The sequence below is a fragment of the Equus asinus genome, chromosome 4 (assembly GCF_041296235.1).
Source record: "Equus asinus isolate D_3611 breed Donkey chromosome 4, EquAss-T2T_v2, whole genome shotgun sequence".
Lineage (NCBI taxonomy): Eukaryota > Metazoa > Chordata > Mammalia > Perissodactyla > Equidae > Equus > Equus asinus.
In genome coordinates this window covers 58872503-58893859 of record NC_091793.1, presented here as the reverse complement: position 1 = coordinate 58893859, position 21357 = coordinate 58872503, and the positions used below count along the sequence as shown (strand labels likewise).

Here is a 21357-nt window from a genome sequence, read left to right as displayed (position 1 = left end):
ATTCATGTGCAAGTTTTTGTGTGGATGTATGTTTTCATCTTTCTTGGGTGTAGACCTAGAAGTGGAATTAGCGGGTCATATCATAACTCTTGTGTTTACCTGCTGTGCTGTTCATGACCTTCATTGCCTACCAGATGACATCTCCAGCTCAGCCCCACATTTAAGGGTCTCCCTATGATGGTTCTAACTTAACCTACGTCTCCATAACATCTTTGCAGATTCCCTACCTGTTGCTTAAGCTCCAGGCAAGCCCAATTGCCTGATATTCCTAAAGCATTTTCTCATTTGTATCACTTTTGTGATCCTACCTGCTGCTTAGAGCTTATTGGAAACACCCCTCTGTAATCAAGTTTTTCCTGACCATTCCTCCCCTCCTACAATGAATTTTTGCTTTCCTCATTCAACCTTCAGAACGCTTTATTCTACTGTTAGGTGGCTCGTCACACTCTTTGCCCTGTATCACCATTATTCATGTCTTTTTTTTTCTTCCCCAAATCCTGCCAGTACATAGTTGTATATTTTAGTTGTGGGTCCTTCTAGTTGTGGCACGTGGGACGCTGCGTCAACATGGCCTGACGAGCTGTGCCATGTCTGCACCCAGGATCCGAACCGGCAAAACCCTGGGCTGGTGAAGCAGAGCACGTGAACTTAAAACTCGGCCACAGGACCGGCCCCCATGTCTTTTTTTCTTATAGGCCTGTTTGTGCAGTACAATAGCCATCACCTACATGTGACTGTTTTTTTTTTTTAAATTTTTTTTAATTCTAATTTTTTTTTTTTTTGAGGAAGATTAGCCCTGAGCTAACTACTGCCAGTCCTCCTCCTTTTTGCAGAGGAACCCTGGCCCTGAGCTAACATCCGTGCCCATCTTCCTCTACTTTATATGTGGGACGCCTACCACAGCATGGCGTTCCAAGCGGTGCCATGTCCACACCCGGGATCCAAACCGGCGAACCCCGGGCTGAGGAGAAGCGGAATGTGTGAACTTAACCAGTGCACCACCGGGCCGGCCCCTACATGTGACTGTTTGATTCAAATTAAACTGAAATGTAGTTCCTTAGTTGTGCTAGCCACATTTCAAGTGTTCATAGCTATTAGTAGCTACTGTATGTGGTCAGAGCAGACATACATTTCCATCTTCGCTGAAAGTTCTGTTGGACATCACTTTTCTAGATTGTAAACTCAGAACAGGGACTGTGAGAGCTTTTTTTTTGTTTTTTCTCTTACCTTTGCATAGTGCTTTGCTTATCTTGAATTCAGTTAAGAAAATAAAATTAGATTCTGGCACAGAATAGAGAAATACAGTTTTAGGAAGTATTTACTTCTTGAGAGATGATAGTTGAACTAGACAAGTTGATGAAATATTTGAGGGCCTCCACAATGTTTACGTTGTAGTTCCTCCAAGAATGGGTTGAAAGTGCAGAATAATAGGGATTGGCAGTTGCCAATTTGTTTATTCTTAAAGTGTGGGGTAAAATACACGATTGATTCTCCTGATTTCTTGCTATGTCTTCCTGTCCTTGTTTTCTCTCTCTAGTCTGTTCTGTAGACTTGCAGTGTCCAGTGTGGTAGCCCCTAGCTGCATGTGACTGTTTAAATTTAAATTGAAGTTAAATAAAACTGAAAAATCAGATCCTGCACAAGCTGCCTTCCTCCTGTGTTCGGTTGTTACTTTTAGCTGATGGGTGCTTATCGGACGGCCCACATGGAGAAGAGCTTCATCGCTGCAGAAAGTGCTGTTGGACAGCGCTGATCTGGACCTCTGTCTTAGCCGTGGTTGTGGATGTCATGGTAAATTTGGCATCTGCCTTTTGGTTTAGAAGTTTAAAAAAATTAAGACAATTCTTCAGATAATGAATGTCCCAATGACGAATGTCCCCAGTTTATTCCTGATTTAGACTAGAACTTGTTACAAAGTCTGAGAATGTGACTGAGTGTACTTTTTTGTCTACTGAACTGCTTGGTTATGAATATTCTAAATGAGTCACATGAGCTGAAAATTTGAAGTGGTTCCTTTTTGTATTTTTGTTTTAGTGATGGAATTTGATACCTAGAGTGTCTTGAGGTGCACGTGGTTTTTAAAAGTTAACAGGTGGTTGCACCTGTTTTCCGCCAGACATTGTTATTGGTGCTTGGGGTACTGCAGTCGATAGAACCAAGTCCCTGATCCCTGCCTGCATGGGGTTACATTCTAGTTGGGGTTGTAGTGGGGAAGGCAGACACTGAACAAGTAAACATATGTATATTTTATGTATTTTTATTTTTTAAATAAACTTTATTTTTTAGAGCAGTTTTAGGTTCATGGCAAAATTTAGTGGAAAGTACAGAGTTCCCATATACCTGTTGCCCCCTTTATGCTGTTTTTACTTTAATTTAAAAAATTTTTTTTGTTTTTTGTTTTTGATGAGAAAGATTGGCCCAGAGCTAACATCTGTTGCCAATCTTCCTCTTTGTTTTGCTTGAGGAAAATTGTCCCTGAGCTGACATCTGTATCAGTCTTCCTCTGTTTTGTATGTGGGATGCCACAACAGCATGGCTGATGAGTGGTGTGTAGGTCTGTGCCTGGGTTCTGACCCCTGAACTCCAGGCCGCCAAAGTGGAGTGCGTGAACTTGACCACTATGCCACGGCACCAGCCCTGTGTTTTTATTTTTAAATTTAAGATTGTCTTAATCCTTACTATTACTCACATAAACCAGTGAGTGACTTACTAGATGAGGGATAGTGAAGAATACTTTGGATGATAAAATTCAGAGGAGTTTGCTGGAGGTACTAATGAGAATCTTATTTCTATTGGGGAAGGGGTAAACATGGTTATAGCTGTGCGAGTTCTTGAACTTTTCAGGAAAAAAAGATTATGAATGATAGAACATCGGATGGGTTAATAGAGTTGCTGGGCTGTACCTAATTTGTCTTTTTTAGAAAATACATATTTAACAGTTGTTTAAGAAACAAAAAAAAGTGGAAAAAGAACACTAAAACCACCCCATCTGGAGACACGCACTGTTGATATTTGATTTCCTCCCAGCCTCTCTTCCATTTGTGCTGGAGGTGCACTGGCCTGTACGTGCAGGTGCAAATCTGGGGTCATACTGCAGTGCAGTGTTGTACCTTCTTTTCCTTTATTATTATGTTAATCTTCGGTTTTTAAACACTGATTAAAAAGCACCTGCATGATATTTCCTGCTCTGGATAGATCTGCTTTACTTAACTATTTTCCCCTATTACAGGGACATTTATTTAGATTATTTACAGATTTGTTTTCACTGTTTTATGCAGGGACGTAAAGAACACTTTTTCTTTTTTTTTGAGGAAGATTAGCCCTGAGCTAACATCTGCCGCCAATCCTTCTCTTTTTTGCTGAGGAAGACTGGCCCTGAGCTAACATCTATGCCCATATTCCTCTACTTTATATGTGGGATGCCTGCCACAGCATGGCTTGCCAAGTGGCGCCATGTCTGTACCCCAGATCCAAACCGGTGAACCTGGAGCTGCCGAAGCAGAATGTGTGAACTTAACAGCTGTGCCACCGGGCCAGCCGAGAACACTTTTTCCTTAGCTTCTGGTGGACTGAAGAGAATCGTAAAGGGAAGTTTACAAAGTCCTGGTGGGCGCCCATTAGGACTTTCGGCATTCCTTCTCTGTTCACGGATGGTTGGCAGCAGTGTGAAATGCCTTGTTTTATAATAGATGAGAGAAAGGACTCTTGCTCCCTGCTCTTTTGAGACTGATGCTGGAGAAAAACACGAGAACAAAAGTGCTTGCTAAATCCCTTTCTTTTCCTTTTTAGTTCTTGAAATCATGAATCCTGTTTATAGCCCTGGTTCTTCTGGGGTTCCCTATGCAAATGCCAAAGGAATTGGTTATCCAGGTAAGCAAGTGAAATTTTATTTTCATTCTTGAACTGTGAACACTTGTTAAATTTCCATGTCAGTAAGACTGCTTTCACTTGACACACCTGGCCCAGAGTGGGTTAGACAAGGAAGGAAGTGTATTGGCTTATGGAACTGAAAAATCAAGACCTGGGACTGGCCTTGGGCAGAACTTGATGTGGTGGCTCCAGCGGCTGGGGCTAGGACCTAGTTTCTCTCGTCTGGGGCTCAGCTTCACTTCCTCAGTGTTGGTCACAGGTCACACTTGTTCCATTGTGGTCTCTCTGTAGTGTTCAGCCGCTCCCAGCAGTCCCTTGACTCTGAGCCTCTTTACCTCTGCTCTGGAAGAAAGCCCCATGGGGCTTCTTGTTGTCTCTTCAAACCAGTCCTGGGGATTGTTCTGATTGGACTCACCTTCCATCCCTGGGCCAGGGAGGGGATTCTGCTGTTAATTTAGACCTGAGCCACATTCCCCACGCTTATTGGAGTCAGCTAGTCAAACGGGGGCCATGAGGTATGGGGTGAAGCAAAATCGAGGGGGATAGCGGCTGGTTACTCAAAAATAGCAAGTGGCTGTCCTAACTGGTGACTTTGAACAAGGAGTAATTATTTGTAATATGTAATATTACAATTTCGTTGTGCGTTTTGATAATATGGTGAAACAGATAACCTAAAAACCCTGTTGCTAAAAAACCCCTAGAAAATTGAATAAAACATTTTAAAAATGTATAATTGAACTTGCAAGAAAGTAAGAGAAATAGCTCCAGCTAACTGTCAAAGTGATGTAAAAACCTGCGCATTTGGCCATTGAGCTGATGTCGTGCTTGTCCTGGGGGCATTTCTGTCCCCAACCTGCATGGGGACAGAAAGTGAGGGCTTAGGCCCCTGTGAGGCTGGGAGTTGGAGTGGGGCCCCTCATCAATCTGTTTCCTCCAGAGGGTGATACTTCGGGTGAAGAGGTAGCAGACTGCAACAATCCTCTCACCGGCCCCCAAGGAAGTTTGTCTCTGCTTGGGCTCTGGGAAGGGGGAAATCTTTCCTAAAAGTTTGTAACCATTCAGGGATGTTTGAGGCGCTACTGTGTATTACTTGTGCTTCCCAGGGCAGTCCATAATTGAGAAACTTAACATAAAAATTAGTCTCCAGCCTGCATACCCCGCTAAAGCACAGACAGTGGCCAATGCAGAACTGTTGTGGAGGCACATGCTCTCAATCCAGGTTGTGTGGGCTTCCCACAAAGTTCTGCCTGTTAACAATTCAAAATTATTATAAAACACATGACGTTATTCATCAAGTCAGTCACCAGTCATGACAGACTGCAGGAATAGAACATTAGCTAGAAACCACATCACACAAACATTTGGGATAATTGAAGATGTAAAAGAAAGAATCAAAACGTAAGAAGGGGACAAAAAGAACCAACTGGAACTTAGAGAAATGGGGAAAAATGGCATTTGAACAAAATTCAAATTAAATTGCAAGTAAAACACTGATAAAGAGACAACCAGAATGCACCATAGGGAACGAGGAAATAGGAGACTGCTTAAGAAATAGAGATGTTAAAATGAGAAGATTTGAGGAGAATTAAGAGCTCCAGGAGGACTGACTAGAATAGAAGAAGAGTGACAGAGTTTCCCAGAATTGATAAAAGGTAATTTAGTGATAAGATCTACTGTCTTTAAAGTATTAACACTGGTTTAAACAGAATCCTAAATAGCCGAGGAGAATCTCGAGTGGATCGGGAGACAGGGAAATAGGCAGAACCCGATGGTGTCAGCATGGCCTGATGCCCCTGTGATAGAGCGTGGACCGTTGTATGTCGACTCTCTGCAAGGCTGGAGGATACTGAGGCACGTCTGTGTTGTCCGTGCTCTTTGGCTGGTCAGAAGCGGGGTTGGCAGGCGCGATGTGAAGGTCCAGGGTCATGTGTGCTTTAGGCTTCGAGGGTCACACTGTCTCTTTCCTGACTACCCACCTCTGCTTCTCCAGCACAGAGGCAGCCGTAGACTGTACTTCAGTCAAGCTAGAAACGGACAGTGGGCTGGATTTGTCCTGTGGGCTGTAGTATGCTTACCTATGGTCAGGAGAATTGAAGTAAAACACTTTCCTCAGGGTTTTTTGGGTCTTAAAGTACTTTTAAAAGAATATTTCTGTAACTTTATTTTATTTTTTATGAGGAAGATTAGCCCTGAGCTAACTACTGCCAATCCTCCTCTTTTTGCTGAGGAAGACTGGCCCTGAGCTAACATCCGTGCCCATCTTCCTCTACTTTGTACGTGGGATGCCTACCACAGCATGGCGTGCCAAGCGGTACCCTGTCTGCACCGGGGATCTGAACTGGCGAACCCTGGGCCGCTGAGAAGTGGAATGTGCGAACTTAACTTCTGTGCCACCGGGCCGGCACCTCTGTTACTTTAAAGCGAGTTTTTTTTTTTTTTGCTGAGAAAGATTAGCCCTGAGCTAACATCTCTTGCCAGTCTTCGTCTACTTTTGTTTGAGGAAGATTAGCTCTGAGCTAACATCTATGCCAGTCTTCCTCTACTTTATACATTGGTTGCTGCCACAGCATGACTGACGAGTAATGTAGGTCCACACTTGGGGTCTGAATCTGCAAACCTGGGCTGCCAAAGCAAAGTGTGCACCCAACTTAACCACCAGGCCACGGGGCCAGGCCCTAAAGTGATTTTAAATTTTGCATAGTTTTGTGTAATTTCTCCTTATTTCATCTATTTCTTTCCTTTTTTTCCCCAGGAAGATTAGCCCTGAGCTAACTGCTGCCAATTGGCCTCTTTTTGCCAAGGAAGACTGGCCCTGAGCTAACATCCATACCCATCTTCCTTTACTTTTATATATGGGTCGCCTACTACAGCATGGCTTTTGCCAGGGGGTGCCATGTCTGCACCCGGGATCCGAACCAGCAAACCCTGGGCTGCCGAGAAATGGAACGTGCGAACTTAACCGCTGTGCCACTGGCCTGGCCCCTCATCTATTTCTCTATACGTGTCTTGTTTTTTTTCTTGGTTTTGGTATTTTTAGTCTCTTTGCCTTTCATAAAACTCTGTATCAGGGCCAGCCTGGTGATGTAGCGGTTAAGTTCATGTGCTCTGTGTCAGCAGCCTGGGTTCGCTGGTTCAGATCCTGGGCGTAGACCTCGGCACTGCTTATCAAGCCATGCTGTGGCAAGACGGTATCCTCACAGCCTTGCACAGAGTCGGCACACAACAGTCCATGCTCTATCACAGGGGCATCAGGCCATGCTGACACCATCGGGTTCTGCCTATTTCCCTGTCTCCCGATCCACTCGAGATTCTCTTTGGCTATAAAATAGAGGAAGACGGGCACAGATGTTAGCTCAGTGACAATCTTCCTCAAGCAGAAAGAGGAGGATTGGTGGTGGATGTTAGCTCAGGGTTAATCTTCCTCAAAGTAAAAACCCACCTCTGTATCAGCAAGGGTTCAGTGCAGGAACTAGTAAGCATTCTAGGTGTTTTGAATTGGGGTGGGAGGAAAGGGGGCTTACTGCAGGGAATTAATGTGTGTACAGAATTTTGAGGCTAGCATAACTTCAATACCAAAACTGGCAAGGCGTGCAAGAGAGGAAAGTCCTTTTATACCAGCAAATGGAGAGGGCTGGTCTGTAACTTTTTTTTTTTTTTTTTAATCAATGTTATGATAGATTACAACCTTGTGAGATTTCAGTTGTACATTTTTGTTAGTCATGTTCTGGGTACACCACTTCCCCCTTTGTGCCCTCCCCCCACCCCCCCTTTTCCCTGGTAACCACCAATCAGATCTCCTTGTCAATATACTAACTTCCACCTATGAGTGGAGTCATATAGAGTTCGTCTTTCTCTTTCTGGCTTATTTCGCTTAACATATGGTCTGTAACTTTTTAAATCGACATTTAAAGGAAAAGAAAGAAAACTTCCCACCAACTTCATCTGTTAATGGTAGCAGTGTAAGTACTGATATACTTGGGTTTATATGTACTGTCTTAGTATTACTTTCTAATTGATAGCACCTGTTTTTTGTTCACTTTCTTTTTCTTGTCTTTTGGATTAATTAAATACTTTTTATTCACTTTTTCCTTCTGTTAACTTTTTAAGAATTCTTTTACTATTTGGTGATGACTCTAAAGATTACAGCATTTTTTTTTGTTGTTGAGGAAGATTAGCCCTGAGCTAACATCTGCCAATCCTCCTCTTTTTGCTGAGGAAGACTGGCCCTGAGCTAACATCCGTGCCCATCTTCCTCTACTTTGTATGTGGGATGCCTACCACAGCATGGCTTGTCAAGCGGTGCCGTGTCTGCACCCAGGATCCAAACCAGCGAACCCCAGGCCGCCAAAGTGCAACGTGGGCACTTAGCCGCTGCACCACTGGGCTGGCCCTAGATTACAACATTTTTATCCTCTTCCTCCTTTCAAATGTTGTTGCCATGCCTTAAGACATTGCTGTTTTTATTTTGTGCGTTCAGCAGCGTTTGCGTTACCTCACACATTGATTATTTTCAGTGTTCTTTATAGCTTTCTATTTGCATGTTTCTGTCGGGGATCATCTTCCTTTTACCAGGACAACTCCCTTTAGTGTTTTCTTTTTTTTTAACTGCAGATCTGCTAGCAGTGAATTTTGTTTGGGTTTGTGAAAATGTCTTTATTTTGCTTTCATTTTTGGAGTGTATTTTTGCTGAGTATGTTAGTTTTCTGTGGCTGCTGTAACAGATTACCACAAAAGTTGGTGGCTTAAAAACCACAGTTTATTCTCTCACAGTTGTGGAAGCCAGACGTCCAAAATCAAGGTGTTGGCAGGACCTTCCCCGTGGAGGCTCAAGGGGAGAAGCCGTGTTGCCTCTGTGGCTTCTGGCAGCATTTCTCTACAGGTGGCTGTGGGGCCGCGTCACTCCACCTTCTGTTTCTGTGGTCACATCATCACCACCTCTTCTGTGCATTTCTTATGTGGACATTTGTCATTGGATTCAGGGCCCACCCGGGTAATCCATGATGATCTTATCTTAAGATCCTGAATTTGTATCTGGGAAGATCCTTTTTCTAGATAAGATAAGATTTATAGGTCCCAGGGGTTTGATGTGGTATCTTTGGGGGCCGTTTTTTTGCCTACCCCACTGAGGACACAATTTTAGGTTGGCAGTTACTTTCTCTCAGCACATTAAAGGTATAATTTTATTGTCTTCTGGTTTCTGTTAGAATTAGTTTCTTTGAAGTTAGTATGTTCCCTCTCCACCGCCTGCCCCCATTTCTTTTGCTATATCTTTGTTTTTGCTATGATATGACCTGACTTAATTTTCTTTGTATTTATCTTGCTTAGTGCTCACAGAACTTCTTGATTCTGTGGGTTGGTTTCTTCCAGCAATAGCAGTAGCTCTTCAAATATTTTTTTCTACTCCTTTCTCTCTTCTCTTCTAGGACCTCTTAGAAGTATATTATTAGACCATTTCACTGTTTCATGTCTCTTGTGTCCTTTTTTGTATTTTTCATTTTTTTCTCTGTGAGCTTTAACATGGATATATTGTACCTATCTGCTTCCATTTCACTAATCCTGCAATTCTACTCTTAATTTGCTATAAAATCCATGTATTGAGTTGTCTTTTCATCTACTCCATCTTCTGTTTTCTCCAGCATACTACTTGCAGTTATTTTAAAGACAACTGCAACTGCAGTTTCTGAATCACTTGTGGGTCTGTTTCTATTGTCAGTTTGTCTTTTTCTTTTGTTTTTCAGCTGTATAGTCCTGTCTCTTGGCATGCTTAGTGTTTTTTTCATTGAGTGTAATACAGTGTATTAAAAATTGTAGGTGGCCCAGTGGATGTCTGCCTTTCTTAGGCAGATGGCATGCTACTTGATCTTTTTCCCCCAGCTTTATTAAGGTATGATTGACAAATAAAAATTCTGTTTATTTATGTTTACAGCATGTTTATTTTTAAGGTGTATGTAATGACTTAACATATGTATACATTGTGAAATGATTACCACAATTGAGTATCTCCAGTTACCATCACGTTGGGGATTAGGGTTTCAACATAAATTTTGGAGGCAACACAGGCATTTAGTTCATCTCATGCCCGCAGGCCAACTATGTCCGTGTATTTTAGTTTTTCCTTTGTTACACAAAAGGTAGTGGACACTGAGATGGAATTAGGAATGCAGACATTTTTGGGGAGGGTAACACTTATGAAAGGCCTAGTGGGGAGGAAGCAGACAGAATTGGGTAGGGAGAGCCTCAGGCCTGTGACAGACGTTTGCTGAAGCCTCACCCAGCTCCTTGGGGAGCTCTGGGGCAGGGCTTGGCAGTTAGAGGAGCTCCTCATTAGGCAGAAGTGGCCCTGGAAGGCCATGCTGCTGGAGGCTGTCTGCTCACATACTCCTCACCGCTGGCCAGCAGTTCTTTTCTGGAAGAGAGGTGCAGCTGGTGATGGTCACTTTGCTTTGTCAACTTAATGTATTCTAGGAATCATTCCATTTCAGTTCACAAAGATTTGCCTTGTTCTTTTTTATATTTTACGTGATACTGCTGCGTAACTCTCCGTCTTGTGGGGTTTCCAAATTTATTCACTTGGTTCTTTGGATGGATATGTAGTATTTTGCTGTTCCAATAATACTGCAGCTTGTGTTGATTGTGTTTGTGGAAATTGTCTCTAGGGTGGATTCCTTGAGGTGGGATTGCTGGGTGGGAGTAAATGAGAATGTAGTTTTTAAGATACTGCCAATTTCCCTTCCAGAGAATTTTTAGTGTTTTGTGCTCCTACTGGAAGTGTGTGAGACTTGTTTCCCCACAACCTGGCCAACAGAGTGTGTCGTAGCCTTTTGGGTTTTGGTGGTCTGATGTTAGAGATGGTCTCAGTGTAGTTGCAGTTGGCAGTTCTATCTCTTCATGTCTTTATTGAATTTTTTTCTATTATGTTACTGTTTTTTGGTTTAAGAGTTACATTAAGTGTATTAGCCTTTTGTCTAAATAATTTGCAAGTATTTTATTTGTCTTTTTTACTTAGCTCGTGGTATTTTTCGCTATTCTAAAGTTCTTGTTTTCATGAGGTGATCAGTCTGATAAAAGTGATTAGGATTTGGGGTCACTTCTAATCTCTTGCAAGAAGAGTGTCTGGGCAGTGTAATTTCCAGCTTTCTAGCCTCTCAGTGCCAGAAGGAGCTCGAGTAGATGTTGACAGAGACAGTCAGAGTACTTGCTGAGATGGGCATTTTTAGGAGGACATGTTGTGGCCAGCAAGACTGACAGGACTCGGAAGGAGCAGTGGTTCTCAAGCATGTTGATTGGAACTCTCCGATTAGAATTTTCTGGAGAGATTAAGAAAGAAAAGATGTTGGTGCTACAACCAAGACCAGTTAAAGCAGAGAGTTTGTTGGGGTCCTGGAAGGGCGTCCTTTCATGGGTTTCCTTATAGGGAGTTTGTGGAGCCAAGTTGGAGACCGTTGGACTAAAGTTAATGAGGTCTCCCTTACTGAGGCTGTAGGTCAGGGTGGTGGCAGTGCCAGTGGGATTTGGCTGAGGGAATGAGGGCAGAGAAGGAGCAGAGGACGTCCTGTTCCTGGTGGTTAACTATGCTATTTGAAATGCTTGTTATATATGCTTTCTTTTTAGTTTATTTATTGCATTAACATTGGATTGTAACATTATATGACTTTCAGGTGTACATCGTAGTATATTTCGAATTCTCTGTAGATTACATCTGTTCACCACCCAAATATGTATGCTTTCTGTTTCCTTCTAGAACATGTTAACTCATTATTAGAAGGTAGGATAGGAAGACCCAAGCTAACATAATAGTAGTGTTCTAGGAACCCTTGGACACAGGACAAGTGCAGAGGCAGCTTGCCCCGTGAGTTTATTGGTAGAGTTTGTGGGGAGAGATGAGGAAATTTGGATTGTGAGGAGATTGTTGCAGAGGCTTACAGGATATGATACAGGTTAGTGGTGTTTCAAACGTTTTTTTTAACAGTCAAACCTTAAAAAAAAAATTCTAGGGGCTGGCCCCGTGGCTGAGTGGTTAAGTTCGCGCACTCCACTGCAGGGGGCCCAGAGTTTTGTTGGTTCGAATCCTGGGCGTGGACATGGCACTGCTCATCAAACCACGCTGAGGCAGCGTCCCACATACCACAACTAGAAGGACTCACAACGAAGAATATACAACTATGTACTGGGGGTCTTTGGGGAGAAAAAGGATAAAATAAAATCTTTTTAAAAAAAAATTCTAAATAGTTCCCTGGTTTCTAAGATAAATCATGGCAACTACTGAGGGTGAATTGAGGGCAGGCTCCAGAGCCTGCTTGGCCTTCCTCTGCTCACAGTTGAGGCTTCCAAGGAATCACTCATGGTCCGTAGATTGAAAACAACTGTTCTGGTCTTTATTTTTATTTATTTATTTGTTTGTTTTTGAGGAAGATTAATCTTGAGCTAACACCTGCCACTAATCCTCTTTTTGCTGAGGAAGACTGGCCCTGAGCTAACATCCGTGCCCATCTTCCTCTACTTTATATGTGGGATGCCTACCACAGCACGGTGTGCCAAGCGGTGCCATGTCTGCACCCAGGGTCTGAACCAGCGACCCCTGGGCTGCTGAAGCGGAATGTGCAAACTTAACCGCTGCACCACCAGGCCAGCTCTGGTTCTGGTCTTTAAAATGGCCATTTTAGGTGTATTTCAAGTTGAGTCTGTCCTTGATGTCTAAAATAAGTGAACCTGATAAACACTTGACCCCCACACACTGTTCTCTGACTAATTAGGGCAATTGGGAAAGTCATAATCCAAGAAAGAAACCCAAAATAGCTTCTGCTAAGATAAAGGAGGATCAGTTTTGAGAAAGAGGAAAACAGCTCTGATGCAGAGGATTTATACATGAGATGAGATCAGAGCACTTGCAAGTAGAGATTCCTGGGGACCAGTGGGACTGCAGGCTTCTGTTCCTGTCCCACGAGGAGGCCCACAGGACAGCTTGAGAAGGAGCTGCAGCAGAGCTGGGGTCTGCAAGCTGTGGCGGAGCTGGCAGGGGTTCCTATAAGGCACTTTATTCAAAGCCTTTAAAAGTAAAATCCAGACCCACCCAGATTTTACCTGTGAATCCTCCTCAGAACTCTCCTTAGCCTTCTGCCCTTCTCTTTCCTCACGGAGGTTACTGTTACCACCGTGGTGACTTCAGTACTCCTGAAGAGTCACTTTTCTCCAAGTCTCCTCAGCACACTGTCTTTCAAAGACTGGTGTTCTGTTTCACTTTATTTTATGGGTAGGAGAAGAGAGGAATAGAAAAGTTACAGCCTCTCACAACTGGTTTATGATGGTAGTAAAGACTAGTGAACCTGGGTCCTCTTCACTGGCTCTGAGCCCTGAGGCTTTTAATGTCCCAGCTGTCACAGGAATGACGTGTTCTGAGCTGTGAACCAGAGGGGTCGGGCGGAAGGCCTGGCGTCCCTAGGCTGTGAGGAGCCCTGGAGCAGATGACTGTGGCCCTCTGCTGATAGACGCGTGGTGGCGGGGATTTTGACTGTGCGACTTAATGCCTTATTTGATGTTTCTGTTGTGTTCATATGAATTGTTAGTGGTTGCGGTTTAGTCTTATTACAGTTTAAAGTCTTATTTGTGATCAAGTTGCTTGCAAGTGGATTGTGAGATTGGATTTTTTCCCAGTTCCTTGTGTCAGAGCCCCTTCAGCACGCGATGCTGTTAGCACTCTTGTTAGTCTTGCTAAGTAATAAATTATATGTGATTAGAATCTAGAATAAAATTGGTGGAAGTATTGTAGTCTTCGTACTTCAGCTTGGGGTGGTTTTTTTGGCATTGTAACTGAGTTTCTGCCAGATTTTTTCAGTTGTGTAAAGTTGTAAGCCTTTACTCATAGGTTTAAAAGATGTGGTTGTGACTGTGACCCATCACAGTCCTGAGGAGAAGAGAAAGCTAGAGGAGGCCGCTCAGCACTCATAGTGCTGCTGGGCTCCTTAAGCACGTCTGGGGCTTCTGATGAAGAGGGTAAGAATGACAGTCTGTGGGAGCCCTGGCTGTAAAATCACATTACTCCTGGTGATGACATGAGATTGTTCTGTGTTTCTTCCTCCAGCTGGTTTCCCCATGGGCTACGCAGCAGCGGCTCCCGCCTACTCCCCCAACATGTACCCTGGAGCGAACCCCACCTTCCAAACAGGTATGCAGGCCACATGTGCTGGGTGGCAAAAGTGCTTTGTCCCTGCAGCTGGGGAGAGGTTTTTTAAACAGCTCTCTTGGCATAAATGACATAGACTGCGCATATTTGAAGTGCGCAGTTTGATAACTTTTGCTATAATGCATACCACCCTGAGAATGGAGAGTGAACGTAATCCCTCATCTGCAGGAGTTTTCCCCTGCTCCTTTGACCTCTTGCCCAAGCTCCAGGAAATCACTCGTGTGTTTTTTCTCACTCACCAATCGTTTGTATTTCCTAAAGTTTTATATAAATGAGTCATATAGAATGAACATTTTTTTCATTCAGCGTAATTATTTTGACATCCATGTTATAGTATGTTTCAGTAGTTTGTTCCTTCTTATTGTTGGGTAGTATTCTGTGAACATTTGGCCTGTTGGCAGTGTTGGGCTGTTATAAGTGAAACTGCTGTGAATATTTGTACACAAGTCTTTGTGTGGACATAATACTTTCATTTCTCTTGAGTAAATACAAAGGAGTGGAGCAGCTGGTTCTCAAGGCAGGCTGATGTGTAACTTTGTAAGAAGCTGCCATACTGTCTTCCAAAGTGCTTGTGCCATTTTTTGTTTATGACCGATTTTGGATTAATTTTTATATGGTGCTAGAAGTAGATTGAAGTTTATTTTTTGCATAAGTTTTAGTTCTTTGTCACTATGTGTGATCATGCTGCGGACCACCATAAAATGTCACTGTCCTAGAATTTTCCAGGGCAGCTCACTTGTACTCATTTTCTTCGTGAGTAAAGGTTAATGTGAAAATGTACCAACTCTTATTCTTTTACAAAAAGAGCCTCATGTTTGTTTGAGGCTGGCAAAGCTCCCCCCTGCCCAGAGTGCGTGTCTGCCCTGAGAGGAAGCTCAGTGTTGGGGCGTCCGGTGCTGCTGACGGACGGCTTCCTCCTTTGGGTGCCTCTGGGCCAACCTGTGGAACAAGTGTCATCCATCTTCTCTCATAAATCTCCTTTCTCTTAGGGAGATGGGTCTTTTCTTGCCACTTTTGCAAGACTGCTCTCAGGCTGTTCCTCTAGCCCAGAAGCTGGGGCAGGCAGGTGGGAGCAATGGGGTTGGTGGGCATGGTGGCTGCCACGACGGCCTCCGTAGTTTAGAGGGGCATTCACTGATAGGTGCCTGATAGTTGTCGGCTGCCAGACTGCTGGCCCAGCAGTGCCAGAGATTCTGATTTTTCGGAGAAGCTGGGAATGAAGATGTGTGTGAAATTTGAGAATGAAAAAATAAACGGTACTCTGAAAGTCCTACAGTTGTCCCACAAGTGCTTTCAGCCTCCTGAGCTGGGTCTGGGCCACAGCTGTGATCCTGTGTTTTTCTGGGGTCCTCTCACTGTTTTCATATCTTGAATTTTTTTTTTTTAAGATTTTATTTTTGCTTTTTCTTCCAAAGCCCCCTGGTACATGGTTGTGTATTTTTAGTTGTGGGTCCTTCCAGCTGTGGCGTGTGGGACGCTGCCCCAGCATGGCCTGATGAACGGTGCCATGTCTGCGTCCAGGATTCGAACCGGCGAAACCCTGGGCGGCTGAAGCAGAGCACGCGAACTTAACCACTCAGCCACGGGGGCAGCCCCTCATATCTTGAATTTTTTAATTTCCCTTTTCAGTGGGCCTTTCTTTGTATATGATGAGCAAACCCAAGTTGTCACTATTAAAAAAACTAAACAAAAAGAAAAGTTTTTCTCCATTTCTGCTGCTTTCTCATTCTGCCTTTTGGTTCTCTTACCACCAGATTTGTGGACAAAGCTGGTGTGTAGTGTTGGTGGTGTGTATGTCGAGTTTGCCTTTTAAAGCACTCCTGCAATCCTAACACTGCTTATTTCTTAGCTCTTCTAAGTGTGACAGAGAGTTTAGCGAACCTCGTGATGCGATGTCATGTCTTTGGCTGGAAGATTCCATTACTCAGAATCTGGAAATGGAGGTGTCATTCATTTCGTCCTCACGAACAAGCATAGTCAGCTGAGTACACGTGCAATCAGAGGAGCTATCCTTTTCTGGAATCAGAGCAATATATTGGAAAGAGTTTGGGCTGTGGAGTTAGCTGGATGTGGCTCAAATCCTGGCTGTGTCACTCCCAGGAAAGTTATTTCATTTCGTTTTTGCCATTTGTGTAATGAGTCAGCTGTGTTCTTTGAGGACTCCAGCAGCGAGCACAGGCTCAGGCTCCCATGGCCCTGAGGCTGCACAGTCAGGCTTCTCTTCTACTCCCATTTACAGTCATGAGCCTCTGTAACTGATATTTGTGATGATCATCTAAAATCATTGAGGAAACGTTTCTTTGTAGTAAGCTCTATTTAAGAGGTAATTTAGATACTGCATCAGCACATATTTTAAAAAGATGAAAATGTTGCTAAGGGGGAAATAGCTTCCATCATTGCTTTCATGCATGGCTGCTGGATGAAGGGGAAATTGGGGAAAGTTTTTTGGAGGACAGCTTGGCAATATATTAGAAAGAAGCTTAAAAATAAGACCTTCTGACCCATTTCTAGGAATGTATCAGCTGTGCAAACATTTTCTTTTTTTGAGGAAGATTAGCCCTGAGCTAACATCTGGCAATCCTCCTCTTTTTTTGCTGAGGAAGCCTGGCCTTGAGCTAACATCCATGCCCATCTTTCTCTATTTTATATGTGGGATGCCTACCACAGCATGGCTTTTGCCAAGCGGTGCCATGTCTCCACCCAGGATCCGAACTGGCGAACCCCGGGCCGCCGAAGTGGAATGTGCAAACTTAACCGCTGCGCCACCAGGCTGGCCCCTAGCTGTGCAAACATTTTATATACAAGTGCAGATAATATCTAATAACAAAGTAATGGTTTCATGAAACTGTTGGTTTGTGTCGCAATGCTTAACTGGTCTTACTGCTTGTTTATGAAGGATGTTTAATAAGTGAAAATGCTTTATAGTAGAGCTTTTCTCCTTTTTAAATTCAGAGTTTTGTCTGTGAAGTAGGACCCCAGGTTTGTTTAAAAATTAAATTTCACTTATGGCAGCCACGCAGGAGAGAAAAGCATTGGGTGGTTATCAGGTTGTGGGGTCATGGGATCTATTTCTCTCTTGCCTAAATTAAAGGTTTACATGCACATAATTGAAAGATTCCCTCACTCTCCTTCCCATCCCTGTTGTGACTGTGTCAGTATCGTTTGCTCCTGTGAATGTTTGGCTATTTTCTTCTGAAACTCCTTTTTCCTCCCTAGACCTGTTGTCCTTGATGATATTTTTGTAGCCGTATCCCCAACTTTAAAACCCCGACTTTCCCCCAGTGGTGGGCATCTCTTCTCAACATTTCAGGCCATGTGAGGTGTTTTGTGTTTTATTTCTTGGTGACCTCATTTTGAAGCCCCCTCTCCTGCTTCAGTCATCTCCCAATAGAGTATGAGAGAGTCACAATTTTGAGATTTTTCATGTCTGGAAACATTTTATTGTACCCTCACACTTCATCAGTAGTTTGTCTGGATATGAAATTCTAGGCTAGCAGTTATTTCCCCACAGAGGTTTGAGGAATTGCGTAGTTGTTTTCCAGCTTCTGTTGTTGCTGCTGAGAATTTGGATTCCTTGCTAATGGTTGACTATAGCCTAGGTTTTTCGTTGGTACTTGGTAATATTTTTGTCTTCATTGTTCTGCAATTTCCTCATGCTGTGTTTTGGTGCAGGCCTTTCCTCCTTACATACACTTTGTGTTTCTGAATTTTCCAAATTTTCTAAATAAATGTTTATTACACTCGGAAAATTATTATATACAATCTGTGTGGTAATACAGTGCTTTTGGAAAAAGTGATCCATTCAAATATGGAAAGCTGGCACCTCACAATTAGCAGTCTAAGAACAGTGGCCCTATGGGTGAGTTCTTCCCCGAGAGGAAGTCAGCCAGTGGTGGCTCACGTGTTTGGCGAGAGTAAAAGAAGAGTTGTAACCGTTCTCTTGTCTTTGTGGCATTGGTATGGGTGGTCTTTGTAGGGAAGCAGAATAGCGAAAGCTATTATTGTTTTTGAAAGACTTAGCAGTGAAGGTACTTGGTTTTGTACCGTGGATGGTTTGCAAGTGTAAAAACTCTCTCAGAGAAGCAGTGTCTGTTTTGGATAACGTGAGATGTGTATGTGTGTGTGTATTTATTTAAGTTCGTAAGGTTCCTGTTGAGGTTCTGTGGTGTAATACAGTGAATCTAGTGCTATATAAATGAACAAAGGAAAGTGCCTAGCACACATTTAGTTTTTAATTGTGTGGGAGACATGTTTGCTTTCCATGAAACTGATTTGTCTTGAATGTTGGATAGAAAGTAGTGTAATATTGCCTGTACAACAAACCAGAATACATTTTCTGCTGAGTAGTAGGACGTAGCTCACAGTTATAAGAATAAGTAGTAAGATAATATATATTAAAAACCATTGCTATAATTAGTAGAAATAGTGGGTGACTTTTTCCACCATTTTATTGTGAAAATTTTGAAACATACAGAGAAGCTGAATGCACTGCCAAGATGCTAGAATGAAATTTTTTAAAATTACCATTTTGTTTGTGTTACACGTATATCCCTCTATCCATCCTTTAGTCCATTGTGTTTCTTCATGTGTTTTGAAGTAAGTTGTGGATGTAAGTATACTTCACCCTATGTACTTCAGCATGCGTATTATTAATGTTTGTTTACAGTTCTTTATTTGTTTTGTTTTTAGGTGAAATTTCCATATGTAAGGTGCATAGACTTTGAGTACCATTCACTACATTCTGACAGATGCACACACCTCATAGATCCCTGTATCATCCCTTTATCTTCAACAAAGCCCACCTATGAGGCAGGTGTTAGAATAGACACCTCAGGTGACGAGGAGACCTAGGCCAGTTGGAGGGATGTCCACTGCCGTGGCCTCCGGCCTCTGAGAAGAGAAGAAGGACCTCTTAGCTTGGCTGATTGTTGATTGTGGGTAAAGGACTTCACTTTTTTCAGTGGATGTGGTGGCCAAGAGTGCTTCTGAATTTAGAGAAACCTCTGTTTTTGGAGGGGTTATGCCTGGAGCTCCTTCATAGTTTTACGCTGTATTCTTGGAAGCTTGTTTAGGTTGGCTGCTTCAATCTTCTCTTCAGTTCAAGCTCCGACCTCATTCTGCAGTTTGAACACTGACAAAATGGTCATGGACTTTCTTATTAGGAGAATTGATGGGTTTTTTAGAGGTTCTTTTTCCTCCAGGTTTTCTTCCAGGTCTTAACCTCATTGCTTACGTGTTTTCCCTTCCTCAAGCAGCTTCTCCCTTTCCTTCTCATTCTTTTGTGAATCGGCTTAACCTTGACTTTCTGTAGAACGTTGGCTGTGTGTATTAAACACTGGCACGTTTTACCTTTATTTGGTCTTCCAGCTGGTCACCTAGCCACCAGATCAGCTTCCAGATCAGACTGCTGAAGAGCCATGCCTTTCTCTTCAAGGCCTTTTTTTCCCTTTGCTTGAGGAAGATTAGCCCTGAGCTAACATCCGTGCCAGTCTTCCTCTATTTTCTATGTAGGTTGCTGCCACAGCATGGCTTGATAAGTGGTGCGTAGATCCGCGCCTAGGATTCAAACCCACCAAAGTGGAGCATGAGAACTTAACCACTACACCATGGGGCCTTCCCCTCATGGCCTTAAGACTCAGCAAGATTTTTATGTTTGTCTCCCAGTGGCAGTCAGTGGGCCTGTCAGCTTCCTTACTTGTCCCTTCAGCTTTTGCATGACTGTTGTTTTGAGGAAGATTGGCTGGCTGGCTTAGATCTTCTCTCAATTGTGTGTCACCATCTGAAGGCATTATAATTTTTCCCACTTTATTTACTATAAAAAATTTTCAGATACACAGAAAAATTGAGAGAACAATATGGTGAATATTCATAATACCACCTGAATTCCTCAGTTATCATTTTGCCATATTTGCTTTATCTACTATATAAAGATGAGTGTGTGTGTGTTTTGTTGTTTGTTTTTCTGCTGAGCTAATTCAGAGTTGTAACCCTTGTGGGTCTTGGCCCATGGACTTCATTGTGGCCCTTGTTACAATAACAGTGAGGGTGCGCTTCAGCACGACACTTCCATATCACACTTAGAAACAGAAATTCCCCAGTTTTATTTAATAGTTCATGTTTGTTTGCCCGTTTGTCTCAAAAATTTGAAAACATTTTTGGAACCAGGATCTATTCAACATATATATGTTGAATTTGTTTATGAAGCTGAATTTGTTATGTTTTTTGTCTCTTTCAATCCATAAGTCTGCCTAACCTTTTAAGAAATATTTTGACTTTAAAAAGTTTTTATTACAAAAATTTCAAATACAGTTCTTTCTCAACCTGTGATGGGGTTATGTCCCAATAAACCTATCTTAAGTTGAAAATATGATAAGTTGAAAAAGCATTTAATACACCTCACCTACCGAACATCATAGCTTAGCCTAGCCTTCCTTAAAAGTGCTCAGAACACTTACATTAGCCTTCAATTGGACAAAATCATCTAACACAAAGCCTATTTTATAATTAAGTATTGGATATCTCGTGTAATTTATTGAATACTGCACTGAAAGTGAAAAACACAATGAGTGTCTGGGTACACAATGGTTATAAGTGTGTTGGTACTTTACCCCTATTATCACGTGGCTGACTGGGAGTTGTAGGTTGTTGCCACTGCCCAGCACCCTGAGAAAGTATCATACAGTGTATCGCTAGCCCAGGAAAAGATAAAAATTCAGCATCTGAAGTATGGTTTCTACTGAATGCATATGGCTTTTGCACCATCGTAAAATCAAAAACATTGTAAGTTGGGGACCTTCTGTATAGACACAAGTACACAGCGTGTGATGTCCATTTGCCCATCACCTAGCTTGGCAGTTATTAGCTCATAGCTGATCTTTTTCGTCTATACTCCAACCACTTTCCCCTATATTATTTTGAAGCCAATCTCAGATTATACTTGTCAGTTTTTCAGTATTACCTTTAAAAGATAAATTTAAAAATATGTATCGTCATACCTAAAAAATAATAATTTCCTTGATACTATTAATAGTATCACAATCAGTATTTGTGTTTCCAGTTATCTATATCATGAATTTTTTTAATTGTATGATAAAGAAGGGCCTTGTTGGTTGGTTTTCTTTTAGCCGTATGAAAACTGGCTAGCACCGGAAATTCTGAATGTGATTCTCCACTTGTAAGTCTAGCATTTGTTCTCAAAATATGACATAACAGTGGGCAGTTCTGTGAATTATGCTGATTGTCAGACAGTTTTAGAAAAAATTGATAGCATTTTGGTCAGATGAGTTTAGTAGCTCCTGGGAGGATCT

General features: G+C 42.5%; 1 protein-coding gene across 13 annotated transcripts in view; it reads left to right on the top strand.

The window, feature by feature from the left end:
* Positions 1–21357, top strand: part of FAM168B (family with sequence similarity 168 member B) — a 38814-nt gene that overhangs the window by 3737 nt on the left and 13720 nt on the right. For 7 of the 13 annotated variants that reach the window (XM_044769257.2, XM_070507341.1, XM_070507344.1 and 4 more), the window contains 3 exons: positions 1679–1791; positions 3790–3870; positions 13949–14032. In XM_044769257.2, coding sequence (XP_044625192.2) covers positions 3801–3870; positions 13949–14032 — 154 coding nt within the window. In that variant the 5' untranslated portion in view covers positions 1679–1791; positions 3790–3800. Of the gene's footprint in view, positions 1–1537; positions 1792–3789; positions 3871–7786; positions 7830–9681; positions 9755–13948; positions 14033–21357 lie in introns of those variants that run through there. The other 6 variants (XM_070507345.1, XM_014837581.3, XM_044769259.2 and 3 more) reach the window with 5 other exon arrangements.